Below are 16435 nucleotides of genomic sequence, written 5' to 3' on the forward strand. Positions count from 1 at the left end.
GCAGGGAACCTACCAACTAATTGGAATCATATTTGTAAGTCTACTGACTATTATATACTACATTGTAAATTCCAACATTTTGCAGTTCTCAAGCTGCCATGCAAAGCAAGTTAGAAATAAACCCTTCATTCTTATATTTTCCATGTTTTCCAACAGTTTTATTTCTTTGAAGTGTCTTTGATTTTTATATATATAAAATTCAAAAAATTAAAAAAAAAAAGCCCTATCTAAATCCCCAAACAAACAAAACAAACTCCCCTGTGCCACTAAAACTGCACATTTAAGGGGAGGGGGGAGATACCTGGGCTACAAAGCTATTTTTGTTCCAGCTACATCAGCTTTATCTAGTTTAATGTTTGTTCTGTGACCATTTGAAATTCAATTTCAGTCAGCTCTGTATCATATCAGCATAGGATGCATCATTAACTCTAAGAGGATGTTTTCCATTGGCATCTGCTATTTTCACCAAATGTCAAGGCTTGACATTTGCTATCTTTATCTGTTTTTGATGTATCACTCATACTGAGATTTTGTTTCTTCTTATCTGATATTGATTTCAACTGTGACCAGCTGTGTTGCTAATAAAATCAACAGGCAAGTATCTGGCATTTAGTTCTTCACCGGCAGAGGAAAAGAAACAACCCAGTGACAAAAAAAGTAGAGAGATACTTTTCGGTTAGGATGCTTGCCTGTATCCTCATATTATCCGTCTCCTAGCACTTCTGTTGATGTAGCATTTCTGATTGATTCCGTTGGGGAAGTCTCCATGGAAAATCTTGCCTCTCAAATGAAATATTCCTTTTTGCTCTCATCCACTGCTTCCTGGAGAGCAGGGTCATTTTTCAAAGCAGCATCTGCACTTTCGGCAAACTCAGTTCCTTTTGCCTCATTGGTGTGGTAGGTGCCCTTATGCCTGTACATGTACCGGACCATCACCACCAGCAGGCAAATGAGTACAAATACCACTGCAGCAATCACACCTAGAGGAAAGAGACCAATTAAATGTATTGCCAGTAATAACATACGAGCAATATCTCACAGCCAGACATCACGACTTGAATTACTTGATAGGGAAAAGCCCACGTGTCATAAGATGTTCGCATGTTGCAGTGGCCAGAGTCAGAACAGAGTCTGACACTGCAAAAAACAAGATGGGATATAGATGCTGCAGGAATGCAGGTTAAATTCTCACTAGCTTTCTTTCAAATCAATGGCTTGATTTGATTGAAGTCGTTGGAGCCAAAAGTTCATTACAAAATGAGGAGAAATAAGCGAACATAAAGGAAAACCAATAGGTTTCTTTCATCCTTCTGGTAACATATACCAGGGGAGTTTGCAGGCAACCCGACCCTGCCTCCACAAGTGTACTCAATTTCAGGAGAAGTACAGGGCACTGAATATTTCTTAGGAGACATTCAACAAATAGCAGGAGCCATGTGACTGTAGCACTGCTCTGTATTTGCAAGCTGCCATTTCATGCTGTGCTCTAATTAAGAAAGTCTGATTGTAATGAATGTGGAAGTGACACCTGGGAGGAGGAAGGGATTCTGGGTAGATCCTGCCTGTCTCCTGGACTAAGGCTAATTACTAGCAATGTGTTGACTGGACAAAAATTTCCATAGGTAACCCAAATGTAGATAGGAATAAATGGTGAACGGAAGCACTCCTAGTGAAGGAAAGTAAATTCAAGTTCCAGGAGTGGCTGTGTGTCCTTGCTTCCCAGAGCCCTTTCCTTCTTTTCCTTTCCTACTGTGAAAGGTAGAAGTCCATAAAAGAGAGGCACATCTGACAAGTTCATTGTTAAAAAATTACAAGCTATATCCCCTTCCTCCCAGATCAGATTGTTCACTTAAGAATCCTGAAAATAAAAGAAGTATTTTGAAGTTTATTAAACTTGTGTGATTTTTATTTTTTTTAACACTTTTTGCATACAACTGGGATGTGCTTGCAAACACTTCAGCTGTGATTCTGTACAAGTACATGATACTGAGCTGATTCTATACTCACATGACTCCAGGAGTAAACCAAACATTGAAGAAATACATAATAAAAAGCACCAGAACAGGACATTCCTAGGAAAATCCCATATGTGGAGTGTGAAGCTGCTGTGAGGATGCAACAGGTAGGAATTAATCTGACTCACTGGAGGCATCTACAGTTCAGGAGGCTCCATCTGAGTTACTCCCCTTGGGCTTCCTCTACTGTCAGTGGACGGTGTGTGTGTGGGGTGATTCCTCTTCTAGAACTGAATTCCTGTTTTTGGTCAGATGAATTGCTCCCTGGAAATGCCTACTGTTCTGCAGGGACAATGAGGGGTATGTAGACAGTATCTCCCTTCTGTCCCCTGTCTTCAAGATATGTGGCAGGAGTGGGTATCTCCAAAGCTTTAGATTTATCAGCATCAGTAAACTGAGTGGAGATACCCTGTTGGCATGAAAACAGGGAAATGGACAGAATATTAGCAGGGTAAATAAAAATGGTAACTCTGTCTTGAAAAATATGCCTGCAACATTATCCTGCAGATTTTCTGGTGCCTGGTTCTGGAAAGGGAAGTTACTGCTAGCAGAAATGAAATTGCTTATACAAAGAACTTTAGGTTTACAATAATATCATAGTTGCAGTGGGGGCTTCATCAAATTTTAGGACCTCACTGGTATCCCTTGACACAAGAGGCTTTAATAGGCTTTGGATGTAGCACAATATTAATAAGCCTAAGGGACTAAGTACAAATCAATTTACCTGCTACTTGCTCATAGAAAGCTGAAATTAAAGTTACGGGAGATGGGACCTGAGGGAAATATAGCAGAACCTCACCAATTTGCACTAATGATTGGTATACCCCCTTGTGAATGACTGGAATTAGTACGTTAGCATGGAAATGAACAAACACAATAAAAATACAAAGACAGGTTCCCTCCGTGAACATAGCTTTGCTCATTTATTCTGACAACTGTATTTAGTTTAAATGCATGAGAGAGCTTCAATGGAACACCAGGAAATGCACTGTGGTATATTCTGTAAAAATAAAAGGTCAGCTGGTATGAGCTAGCATGGCTCAAATCAAAGGTGCTATACCAGTTCTGTATTAAACGACAATCTTGGCCCAGTGAATAATGAAGAATATCAGAGGCTGACTTTGCTGCTGGACTGTTAGGTATTTTGTCCTAAAATGAGGAATGGATGGGGGTGGCACTGCTCACTATATGGTTTATGCTCGTTATCTCATCTCGTTATCTTGCCAATAGCCCCTCTGGGAGCAGATTTCCCACTGGCCTAATTAACTCTAATTGTGCTGCTCCTGTTGTCTTGTCAGCAAAGTAGGGGTTTTGAAAAACGCAAGAAATCAACCAACCCGCTGTTTTAATTCTAATGGTGCTGCTTAGTATGGTCTGCTACTTACCTCCAATAACAGCCACATCTGCTCCAGCTGTGGGGCTCTCGATGTCTCCATCTATAAATAGATTAGAACACACAAAAGTTAATTAAAGAAAAAGGAATTAGATCATATGTAATAGCAGTGACTGTACTGCTGGTGCTGTATTATTTTAACCTCTGAAACTCAGAACTTAAACAAGATCTCTTGTTAGCAAAAGACATTTATGAAACTTCTCATTAGAGTTAGCTGTACTGTAACAGTTTTCTGTCACCATAACACTGGAAAATAAATAGCTAGCACATTATGCAAACTATCATGGCCCTCAGGGAAACACCTACTGTTTATTATGAGCACTTACCTGTAACATCCTCCAGTGAATGATTAAATTAAGAGCATTTAGGTACTGTGATTACTCTCAGAAAGGTAGTTTTGGGGAAAAAATGTTGGTGCCTATTTATTTTCCCAATTATGGCTCTTCAGAGTATGGTCTGGATCTTGATTTGATGCAAATTAATCTGGCTCTATTGATTTCAATTAGTATTTATTTATCTGTAATATCCTGTTCTTAATCTTAGCATTTGTTTTCTTTTAAACCTACATTTGGAATCAAGGCAAGCCTGTTATGTGTGTGGTATAAAACACAGTCCCCACTTAGAGTAAGTCTGAATTCAGTGCTGATAAATCAAATTATGTTCTTTACTGGATTATAATTTATAAAAAAACATAACTTTGCAATTTAAATGCAAAAGAGAAGTACCTGACCATGTCTTTTTAAGAAGTAAGAAATTGGTCTAAAAAGTTGTAAGCTGCTGAAAGAGAGGTTAGAATCTGAATTACATTTTTATCTTAATTATAGCATTTACTAAGAATATCCAAAACAACTAATGAATAGCCAAAGTGTTTTAAAGGGGAGAGGAAAAAAAATCCTAAAAAACGGTGAAGAGTTTTCTCTCCTTATTATTTGATATAGACCTTAAGTGAAAGTAAATTCATGTAGGCAAGCATTTCTTCACTAGCTTTCCCTTAGTTAATCAGGGTACAATTCTGATCTTGTTTTCTGCTCCTTATTTCATGCTTTATATCAGCCCACTTAGTCCTGAATTATGTGGATGTCTGAGAAGATGATGGACTCCTGGAGTTTTTCCACACCAGGTTTATGACAGGACACTCTTTTCTTTGTTTATTATTGCACTATTTATACAATTCTAAATGATATTGGTTTCCGAACAAGGCAAATAGCTTTATGTGAGGTCTTTGTTTATTTCCCTTTGGTAAATACAGTGGATAGAAAAGTTCTCTGGAAAAGGTAAAAATGCTAATTCCAAATCCTTCCATAAATTCACCAGTGGCACTATGGCTGATACCTGGCTGTCCTTTTGCTAAATCTGTCATATATGATGCAAGGATAAGACACTATCAGCAGCTTTCTCCTTACTCATGTCCAGTCTCTTACATCAAATTGCAATAAACTGAGGAGAGCTGAAATTATAAAGATCCCCCTCTTGCCAAACATGGGAGATGCTTTTTCTAGAAAGTAGGAGTACTTTCCTCTCCCCCAGAGATCCTTCTTACATTTTCTTCTAGCTATACACTGATGGAAAGATTGAGCACTCCTTGTGTAATTTAAAAACTCTAATTATGTCTACGTCCATTCAAAACCCGTGTGCCTCAGAAGAGATTAATTGTGTCAAGGTCAAACTGTTCTGTATTTCTTTATATACCAAATATACGCTGCATGCCAAAAAAGCAGGCTCCTCTACAGCAATCAAATACTTGAAGGTGTGAATTCTAAAGTGCTTCCCTAGCCACACAGCTTGCTTCTAAACATTAATTCCAGATCAAATCATTATCCCTTTAATTACAAAAAGGTATGCGAGTATCTCTCTGCTCTTTCCTGTCGTTCCCAGGTGCCTCAGATTCAGATAACAAGCAGGTGCCTTATCTCTAGTACTTGCCACCACAGTGCTTTTTGATAATGGATTACAGTATCATCACTTTGCAGAAAAGTTTTCATTTCCATACTGTACTTCCTAAGTTTTCAGAATAACTCTGGACCCATCTTGAGCTATCATGTAGTCGGCACTGCTCTGTTAAGCTGACGATGCTGTGCCGTTCAGCAACCAGCTAACACCGTGATGTGGCTTCACTCACCACAGTTCCCATTTTACTGCAAGCACGAGAGTCTGACTTTTCCTTTGTGTATCAACTTTTGACCACGGAATGGGCCTGCTGCCCTCCCAGATGGCCTTTTGCTGCATCATCCAGAGTGCCAGGACACTGCAGCTACCACCAATGACCAGAAGTTTCCAGGATCTGCTCCCCAGATCAGTTTTGGAGCAATGATGATGGAGGGGAGAGAGGGACCCCCAATGCCTGTCTCACAGTCTCTGAAATTTCCCTTTGTCCAAAAATAGCTATATGTGGTTCATGGCAATATCACAGTATTGCTAGGTGGGGGAGAAGGTATCAGTGTCATTCAAGATTCAAGCAGTATCACCCTTCATGAAACATGACTGAGGAAAATGCAAGTCATGTGCTCATGAAATGAGGCCGTCTTGCCAGAGCAGGAGTGAGACAACAGCCACTCTTCAGACGGGAAACCATGCTTGGCCAGGAACCTCAGCATGGTCTCTCTAAACTTCAGCTCAGTCTATTACTGTAGGACTGAATCTTCACTTTCTGAGGCAGAAAAGATACCCAATGTACTGGAGGAATTTTTAGCTGAGCAATGGCTGTAGGCTTTGGCCTCCTTGTATCTTCTTTATTCCGCTCTTCTTCGCATGCAGAGCACTCAGAGGTCTGTGTTTCAGTAACTGCTGTTGCACCTGTTTTGGTTATTGTCCTTTGTTTCAAGAACATCTTTTGTGTTATCTGCTGCTAAATTGTCCTTGCAAAACTTCCTCTCGCTGTTATACTGGCCCTTGTCAATAGCTACAATCTGGTCCAGAAAGTGTTTAGACAGTGTTGTTATTTAGTGCTATTGGTTACCATGACACGCAGAAATCAAAAGATTGTGGGAAAACTTGTTTTTCATAAAACCTCTGGCCATCAGAATGAGTTGGCTAAATCAAGAATAGAACATACAAATCAAGCTGCCTGTTGTTAGAAAGTATGTTTCTCAAAGCCAGAAAGAAGGGAAAGAAATGCCGCTGTGCCATGACCTGAAATTCATCAAATTCCAGTTCTGCCCATAAACTTACAGATAAGGAATTTTGCAATAGAACAACAATTGCTACCTGTCTGATTCTCATCAATCAAATCATGCTGAGAAGGCAGCAGCCTCTGGAAGCCCAGGAATATTTCTGACTTAAATACTGCAAGCGGATCTCTGGCTTTGCGCTTCAAAGGTGAAAAGCCAGTACAACTAGCTTTTATGTTAATGTAGCCAGTGGTGAGTTTTTCCTGCTAAATTTGTTGGTAAATTTGTTAAACCATCTCCTCCAGGTGTGATTTTCCAATAAAGCTTGACTTTATTAATTTTGATAGTTTTTTTCTGATTTAAACTGATCCCATTCCATTTTGGCTGAGGAGCACTTGTTTGAAGGAGGCAGGTCCAGCAGTGAAAATGTTTGTTTGAGGTTCAGCACTCTCCTTGTTTTGCTATGCATTTCTCCTGGCAGTTGTAATGGTTTCTTTTGTTCTTTAAATTACAAATCTGAATCACTAAAAGCCATAAGTCACTTCCTGCTCAAAAATTATGACACTGGCTTTAAAATAATTTAAAACTTTTTTATTTGCCCTTTCATACCTGAGCTTCATTCAAGTCTTACTTTCCAGCCCTTCTCTGCAATACCAAAGACAAAATGCACTTTGTAGATGAAAACTGAAGTTTTGGCATGATTTTGTGACACCAGGAAACAGGTCTTTAAGGAAAACACAAAGTATTATGAGAATCCTGATAAAGATGCAAGACTTATCAGTGAGCTACTTTAGAAGTGTAACCATGTTAAGACATCCAAACTGACAAGCCATTCAACTTACATGGTGATGGGAAGGGGTATATTTGTTCCCAAAATACTTTCTCCCATCCAGTATAGAAAGCACAGATTTTAGATCCTGCTGCTTGCAGAAAACAATGTGCTTCTGTGGCTACTGTCAGTGACACATGGGATAAACCTGCAGAGAGGTTCAAACTTTCTGATTTTTCAGGCGTTGTTTTCGCCTGCTAAAGGAGTTTCCAGAAAAAAATCCGGTACTTGCACCCTTAGTGGTTTTGCAGTCAGCACTGTAGTTAGCAATTTAAGTAAGTACCTACATTTGCTTGTTATGGATTTACACATGGAAAAGGCATGAAAGGAAAACTGTGCCTGCAAAGGGATCCCCATTTGGTGCATTTGATATGAATGCATGGGAATCATCCTACAGGATAGATCTAATCTACTGGCGCAAACTACCACATCTCTGCTGTGTAATCCACAAGGGCAATTTGATGGGATAACATAGAACTTACCCCAAACTTCTCAGTGTCTCTCTCATTTCCTAAGATAAAGCTCCAAACTAAAGCTGGACAAGTGCTTACTTCTAAGTAGTGTTGAATATAGAAAGAAAAGCTCGAGATTACAGCTCACGTTGTCACAATTTCCTTGCAGCTGTGGGTGATACTGCTGTTTTGGAGTGAGTCAAGCTGAGTGAGTATACAGATATCTATGTGTGATAAGCAGCTTTTACAACAGTTTTCAAAGCCACTCAACAGCAGTCAGGCAGCACTGCTCCTGCCTTTCTGGATTTTCCTACCCACAACCTTGTGCTTTTGATTCTTAGCAACCTAAGCCATCTCTTATCATGATGCTCCATTGCTGCCTTCTTGTGGTTACAATCTCAGACGAAGCCTTGGCTGCTAAATTACACTCAAGTAGGTCTCTAAGTGCTTTCTTGGGCAACCCATTTTCTCTCTTGATGTGCCTGTTCATTGCATAAGAAGTGCTTGAAATTCATTCAATGCCTGTGAATGATGAGTTGAGCTCCTTAGGGCAGTCTTTTCCTTCTTAGGGCTTTCCTAGGTGTGCAGACTAGGAAACGCACTGTAAGATTTCATCTTTAATCAGCTCACCTAACCACCTTATGAAAAACACTGCTGCTAGTGGGACTTTTCCAGGTGAGGAACAACCCAACCTTATCTCAGTATATCCATGGACGTGCTTTGCAGAACCACCCCAAATATTGACTGTGTTGTTGCAGGAAGCGGTGTGTAAGCAGTCTGTAGGCTGAAATGTGTCAGAATTCAACTATTAAATGTTTAATGGTTTTGTCTTAAATATTAGTAGTATCTATCTGTGCAGTTCCAGTAAACAAGGGAGATGTTCAAACTGAGTAACATCCAGTTCGTGATTCAGGCCAGATATAAATGTAATTCAGAGATGGATTTTGCCTCTGTATTGATTATTGTTTCATACATTCATACATTTGAAAGAGAGCTTTAAGTATAACTGGAGACTAATGAAATACGGTTTACTTAGTAACACAGAGTCTGGTTTTTTTTTTATTGTCTATTTTTTGGGTTGTGTCAATTGACCTAGCACAACATACCATACCAATTTTGTCTTATTTTAAAAAAGTTATAATTTTAAAAGAAGACTGCCTTTTTATGTAAAGAATTTACATGGGGTTTCAAAAACACTCATCACTGATCTAATTGCTTCCACTGAAGACAATAGCAAGGTATTTGATTGGGTTTTGTAAAATATTATAAACTGAGAGTATTGAGGAATCTACAGAGTCTACCAGGAAGCTTTTGCAATTGTTAAAAACCTTTACTATAATTTTTGCAATTTTTTATTTTTTAATATTATGTATATAAAAATTTATTTATTATAACTGTTCTTTTCCCAGGGGCTTTTTTTGTTCTTTGTATGCTCTTCTGCAGTCATCATTCCTTTTGACTGTAAAAGCAGGTCTTAATGTGTCCCTATTGCCATCACTGAGGCAAGACTTTTCTTACCACACATTTAGTATGGAACAACTAATGAAGTCTTAACATCTCCATTGTTTATGCAACTGTGGTATGTCCTTCTTGCCCTTTGGTTTATGTTTGTGCCTTGCCAACACATTGCATTCATGAGAAAATCATTAATCTATTAACCTTAGCATACTGATTTAATTTACAAGCTCTAGTTAGAACTGGTTCACTGCAGCTGCATGTGTAAAAATGAGTTGAACCAACTTCTGAAAACTTCATGTTAAAAATATGTTAATTGCTCAAGCTGCTCTCTGGCCTGTGTTATGATATTAGATGCATCACACTGAGGCCTTTATGGATAAAAAAAAGAATGTCATTACCTATTTTAATATTTGCCAGTAAGTGTGCGGTGCCCTGCCAGCGCTGGCATCTCTTATCCCAAAGGGTCATCTGCCTGAACCCATCAATTTGACACATTCTGCTGAAAAAGCCATCACCATCTCCCATTAGATAATGAAACACATCAAGGCTGTTCTTTCAAAATTAAGGAACAGTTTCTCATCTGTCAGTCTGGACAAGAGACAGAATAATTTGGCTTCCATTTATATACTAAATTATTATAAGGACAATAATGGTGACATACAACAACAACCACATGATCTTTTAGGTAAGTAAATGGACTGTGCTCCAAACGTAAGGTAAATCATGCAGATTAAAAATATCTACAAAATTAAAATACGCTGGGCCCAATCCTCTTGCTATCCTAGCTAGCAAGTACTTTGTCATTAATTCTGAGAAGACAAAATCCAGTCTTATTCAATTAACATAAAGGTCTGTTCAAGACTTTTCACACTTTTTAATACAGTGAGGATAAAAAGGCATTATCAAATTAGTTTAATTAGATTAGGATTGCCACATAATTTTAGCAGTTCACATTTGATTCTGGTATACAGTGTCAGCAAAATATTTCTGTACCATTATAGAATGTTATAAAGTAAATAAGAGAAAATATGTTTTCCAATGTTTGAGGGAGTAATGGTTTCGCTCACTCAGTTTTTCCTTCTTTTGGGAAGTTGAATTGAACTTGGGTCTTAGGGAAAATCAGAGATGGACAGATACACTAAAAGTCAACTTGTCAAAAAATAATCATATGATATCCCTTAATGATAAGAGGGAGAAGGAGAAAATGTTCATGAAATTTGGGAAATTATTTTAGGTGAAAAATAATAAGGATATTTTAAAACTGAACAGATATTCTGTATTTTGAAACAAAAATTTTAACTAACAAAATAAAGAAGAGAAGAAAATTGTGTTTTAAAGGATTACATAATCTAAACAAAATACAGATTTTTTTAGTTCAATCAAATTTTTCTGTTTATCCCCAAGAAGAACTGAAAAAAACCCAAATTCCCCTTTCAGTTCAAACCACATACTTTTTTTTTTTTTTTATTTGCACTTACTAGGGACATACTTTAAAGTACTTTAGCTCCTTAGCTTAGGGTGGCTGAATACCAACCACCAATTCTGATGGCAGTTAAGCACAGTGCATCCAGTAAGAGCATTAAAATGGCAATGCCCCCTTAGAAGTACTATAAATGTTACAACCTTAAAGCTCCCATACAGCACAGTACTTGAGAGAGAGCTTATTGTAGGCCCCTGTGTCCCCTCTGGTAACAGATATTTAATGTGTCCCATGTATTCACACTGATGTATATATACAGTAAAAAATTAACCGAGAAATTCAGATGGATCTCTCTGCTGCTTATAGCATCAGGAGGGACGAGAGGGTTTCAGGGTTGGCAGAAGAAACCCAGAGCAGAGGAGAAGTTAGAGAAAGGAGCTGCCTCCCTGGCACTGGAGCTCCTTAGCAAGTGGGCAATGAAGCTCACAAAAGGATGCTGTGGAAATCTTCTCTGTAGAGATGGGATGTGGGAAGCCACCAAGGTCCACTCAGTGGTGGTCGTGCTGCTCATGTATAGTGGCCAGTTTTTGGTGTGCTCCTATGGGAAAGCTGCTTGATGTCCGAAGACCAAATGCTGCCTTCTTATCATACAAAGGGTGCATGAAGCATGTGGACCTGGAAGAAGGTCTAATCTTTTTCAAAAAATGCTGCATGTGGCAACTTGCAAGTTGTGCCCTGTTTTGTCTGCCTCGTGCTTATAGTCATATCACTGCAAAAAGTTCCTTACTTTTCCATGGAAATATGTTAATGTAACCAGGCCATCATTTACATTTTTTCTCCACAGCCATCAAAGTTGGCTTACGCTCCAAATGTACATCTTGCTCAGGAAGATAAATTGACCTGGTATTGCTTCATTAAAGAAGGAGTGACAAATGGGGTATGAATCAATCCATAAGGTACAGTCCATGATCAGGCTGTTTTCCTGCATGTGTCCCTCCTCCTCCCACCTACCCCCTCTTCCACAGACCAGAGTACTCTTTTTGAGGGCTTTTTAGTTGGGAAGGTTTTGAAAGAAACACTAAATATCCAGTGAATCTGCCAAATAACTTCTGCTTGACTTTTCTCCAAAGTCAACAATTTCAAGCTCTAGTCATTTTTGCTGAATCAAAATGGGAACAAAACAGCAGTTTGCTCATTCACTGAGATCAAAGCTGAATGGAAAGGAGTCGCTGGCTTAATTGATTAACCATTCCAAATGCTGCAAATGATCATAGGTAATCAAAGGAGCTGACTATGGCTATAGTGAAAGCCCATCTGACAACCTGTAACAGATACTTAACTTCTTGTAATTCTTGAGAAACAGTGCATGAAAAAAGCACGCCTTGCTGACCTAAACTTTGCATGTTAGAAACATAAGCATAAAAATTTGAGCCAGAACCTTTCAGTGGGAAGTCAGAGGCCAAGAGGTCTTGGAGGACACAGTAACGCCTTCCCAGCCCCTTGTGTAATTTGTTATATGATGCAGTAAGACAATTTAACTGCTAAGCTGCTTGTAATGATTTACCAAGATGTGCTTTTAATTTGTACCTAACAGGTCTACCAGCCTCAGTCCTGACTCTCAGGCCTTTTTATTGTGTCATCAGAGGATAAGGTGATCTCTGTGTTTCTTAAAGTTGCTGTGCTTGATTTTATGACTTAATAACTTCTTAAGATCAGGTTTTAGTTTACATTTGAAACATACACTTTTTATGGATGTGGCACTGTTCAAGACAAACATTAGTTAAAATTAGTCGCCCTAACGAAGACAAACTGAACTGTTTGTTAGCATTTGAAATATTTCCATCAAATACATTCGGTAGCATTTTTGTGCTGATTTTACCTGTTCCTGCTGTGTGCCTGACTGTCCTTGTAACCTTTACAAGTTTTGACTCCATTATTCAACTCCAACTGTTTTTAAAGGAAGAACAGGCAAAGATAAGCACTTTGCCTCAATTTTCATGAAAACTGTAGGCTGGAGAGAAAAGGGAGACTAGAGTAGTCCAGCAGTGAAGGAAAGGCAGTGAGGACTCAGCAATTTTAAGTTCTGTTTAGCAGCAGCCAGTTCTCCATTCACCACGTGCTTTCCAGTCATCGTGCACATCATAGGTTCAGAGGAGCTGCAGCAAGGTGCTTCCCCTCCCCACAGGGAGCTGCTGTGGGAGGGAGACAGTGTATGCTGAGGGTGGGATTTAGGGGGCAGAGACATAAATCCAAAAGCAAGAGTGTTTCACTGATTCTGTTGCTGGCAGAAAACTTGTTTTAATGAACACTGACATGCAAGGAAAGAAACATAGCCATTATTCTATTAAGGCTGATAAATGTCTGTTTCTTGTTTTGAGATGAAAAAGCTTGAGCTTGTGCTTAAATTACAGGTGATATGATGAAATTACAGGTGATGTCATCTAGAAATCACCTGGAACCTGGCAAAAGCCTGCAGTTATGCACAAAGATATTATCCTGACTATTCAAAGAATGTAGTGCCAGGCTACTATCCTTAGAAAAGTATAATCATTTTCCCAACATGGACAGGTTTCTTCCTTTATGTCTCATTCCCACCACCAATATTTTGTAGCAAAGCAGTCTGACAGGTGACAATTCTTGGAAACAGGAGCTCTCTGTGCTCCATCCCCTAGCTTATTTGATATGAATTGTATTCAGCTACATCCAGCTCATACACCAGTGCTTGCCTAAGGCACTGTCTACTAAGCATTGCAAGTGGAAATGTCAGGATGTTTAGCATATGCTCTTCAGGGACACAGAGATCTTTCCTGGAGCACTGACGAGGTTAATATTATTAATGGAGATATCTGTAGTGGAAACAATCTTCCAAATGCTTTAAATATTGAGCATATTAAACAAAGAAAATAAAACATATTGAAACACTTTAGAAACTTGCAAGGCAAATAGTAGCTCAGGGCAACAACATTTCTCATTTTCCAAGGATTCTGCAATGAATATGCAGATTTCTTTTGCATATCTGCTCCATTTAAAAAGACAAAACCCATTTTATTATCTGAAAAGCATTTACGTATCAGTCCAAGCTGTCTGAATTGAGTTGAGCAATTTTAGCAAAACTTCTTTACCATCTATCATTCATCTGAGCAATTCTAGACAGATTGTGCAATAATTATTAAAAAGAGGGAAAAAAAAGTCTCACTTGTCTATTATTTTTGGACAGTTGTCTGGCATTATTTGACAAATAGCATACTGAACGCATTAAAAGAGCTGACCATGAAAAAAACCTTCACTGAAGTCATATACTGAATGTTTTTCAGCGCAGGACTTATATTGTTGTGAGATTCATTAACAACTCATTACCAATGTTCCTCTCTCCTAATGAAATGTGAACAGTAAGTACCATGTAGGTGGAGAGCTAATAACCAGCCTGGCAAGACGTCTGACTACTGGAAAGGAGTCTATGTGATCTAAACTGTCTCCACAGGTGCTGCAGAGAGGACACTAGTTGGCAGTTGGCCTAGATGATTGTTGTAGGTCCCTTCCAACTGGAACTATTCTATTCTATTCTATTCTATTCTATTCTATTCTATTCTATTCTGACATGCCTTCTTGCAAGGAGATCCATTCAGCTCCAACAGAGGTGTGATGAGTCCTGGGGGATGGGATGGGAATTTCTCTTCCCATCAACCAAGCAGCAAACCTAGAAGACTAGCTTAGATTAGAAGCCTAGTTTTCTGGAGTCCATAATTACAGAAAACAAATCCCAACCATTACTGTTAGTATTGCTTAATCATCCCTTTCCAAAGCCTGTGCTGAGGGCTTACCTTTTCTATAAGGTAGTCAGAGCCTTTTTTGCAGAGCTTTCAACATGCATTAGTCAGAAGGGCTAGATCTCTCCTACAGGTGCTTAAATAGTGTCTTACACTCTGCTCTTGCCTGTTAAGTTGCAGTCATGTTTATGGAAGCAATCTTATCGTGCCAAAATTTGATGCTACTACATTCCTAACTAGAAAAGAACTCCATTTAGTTTAGTCTCCTAATAAGGAGTCCTTTTTGGGTTACTGCTCACTTGAATGGCTCTCTGTAGACAAATGTTGACTTTCAAACAACTTGGAGAATGATAATAATTTCTGAGGCTTCTGCTGCTCTTTCAAATCTGGTTGAAACTGGTCAGTGGATCCAAAAGTTCTTGATGGGAAGTGACAGATGGATGAACAGATGATTAAGCAGACAGACAGCAGGAACACATAAGACTCATTTCATTAGGAAATTGGACTGAAAACAGAAGTAGTAGTGGGTACTTGGATAATATTCATATTTTGGTCACCAATTTAAAAAATGCCATGTTTTTGCAACCATTTCAAAGCTTGTAGACGATGGCCTTAGTGGTTTAAACAGCAAAGGAAAAACCAAAGGGACACTGCTGAGATTTTTTTCAGCTCCTTTTTTGGTCAGAATGCTACATTTTTATAGTTTGGGCTATATTTTAAACCTTTAAAGCCAGATTCGGCTTGGACAGCCCTGGTAATTTCAATGGAGGATTAATGTGTGTCATTAAGCAAAGAAATATGGTCTAGTACTTTTCAATAGCAACAAATGCTTTGAACTTCTCTGATCAACGTATTTTTGACTTACTGTAAAGCCTTTGAGCTGCTCCTTTCCTAAATGTATGAAATATACATGCAGGAAAGCTGAGAGTGAATTGTTGTGATTTGAGCTGGCTGCTACATTCCGGCAGAAAAGGGCATTCTTGTTCCTAACCCTTTTCCTTTCACGCTAATCCAGCAGAAAACCAGCCCACCAAAAGGAAAGAGGTGGGGGGTATTTACTTATTGGCAAACTGATCCAAGTCACCATGTGGTCTGACTGTCCATCGATCTGTTAACAGGGAGGGGTTTGCTAGGTGCAGACAGAGAGGGCAAAAAGTAGGTATGCTCTTTTGGGCGGGTGAAGTACATTATAAATCTGCACTCAGAAAAAACAAGTTCCCCAAAAGAGAAGCATATGGAGAAAAACAGCTGGATAAAGCTGGAGATTTCCTTGCTAGATTGCTCTGAACAGAACAGAAAACTCCAGTTTTCACAGCCAAGTGACTCCTTTGAAATACAGTAGCTCTAGAAGGCGATGGACAAAGTTGGGCTTGGTATTCCCTGTGTCAGAACATATTGGAACGCACTAAGAAGTAAAGGTCCTCTCTCAGCTGTCAAAATAGGAACCCTAGGGCAGAGCTGTTACTCTGTACCTCCCTCCCTGCCTGGAGGCATGCTGCTCTTCCACAGCTGAATCAGCAGCAAACACGCTCTGCGGCCAAGCAGCAGCAGTCACTGCTGTCCCATTTACACTTATATCAAAGCAGGGCACTGTTCCAACACACAAAGTGAAATACCAAGTGGTATACATATAAGGCGGGATTTGCAAAAACTCTCTCTGTTAAACTGCTTCTGCTCCCTTTGAAGTTGGTGGCAGATCTCCCACGCATTCCAGCTGCTCAGTTGGGCCAATAGTGAAAGCTTTTAAAAAACCCATTTTAAGAATATTAGAAACATGACAGAACCAAGGATTCATCGTCAAGATCATCATACATAGCCTCTGTCCATCCTCTCTGTTTTCCAACTTCCCAGTTTAATTCACCAGTTGATGCTGCCTAACAGGCTGCAAAAATCTGCCTTATCAAGCAGTCATGAGAGAGCCTGTAAATTTCTCAAAGCCCTTTCATAGCATACCCAAACTATTTACCATTGCCTCTAGAGAAGTCTGCTTTGGA

General features: G+C 39.2%; 1 protein-coding gene across 1 annotated transcript in view; it reads right to left on the reverse strand.

The window, feature by feature from the left end:
- Positions 1-239: 239 nt before the first annotated feature.
- Positions 240-16435, reverse strand: part of GYPC (glycophorin C (Gerbich blood group)) — a 30464-nt gene continuing 14268 nt past the window's right edge. The window contains exons 2-3 of the mRNA XM_050899802.1: positions 3401-3451; positions 240-980 (exon numbers count right to left, since the gene is read on the reverse strand). Coding sequence (XP_050755759.1) covers positions 784-980; positions 3401-3451 — 248 coding nt within the window. The 3' untranslated portion in view covers positions 240-783. The remainder of the gene's footprint in view (positions 981-3400; positions 3452-16435) is intronic.

Source organism: Gymnogyps californianus, chromosome 7, assembly GCF_018139145.2.
Source record: "Gymnogyps californianus isolate 813 chromosome 7, ASM1813914v2, whole genome shotgun sequence".
NCBI classification, from domain to species: domain Eukaryota; kingdom Metazoa; phylum Chordata; class Aves; order Accipitriformes; family Cathartidae; genus Gymnogyps; species Gymnogyps californianus.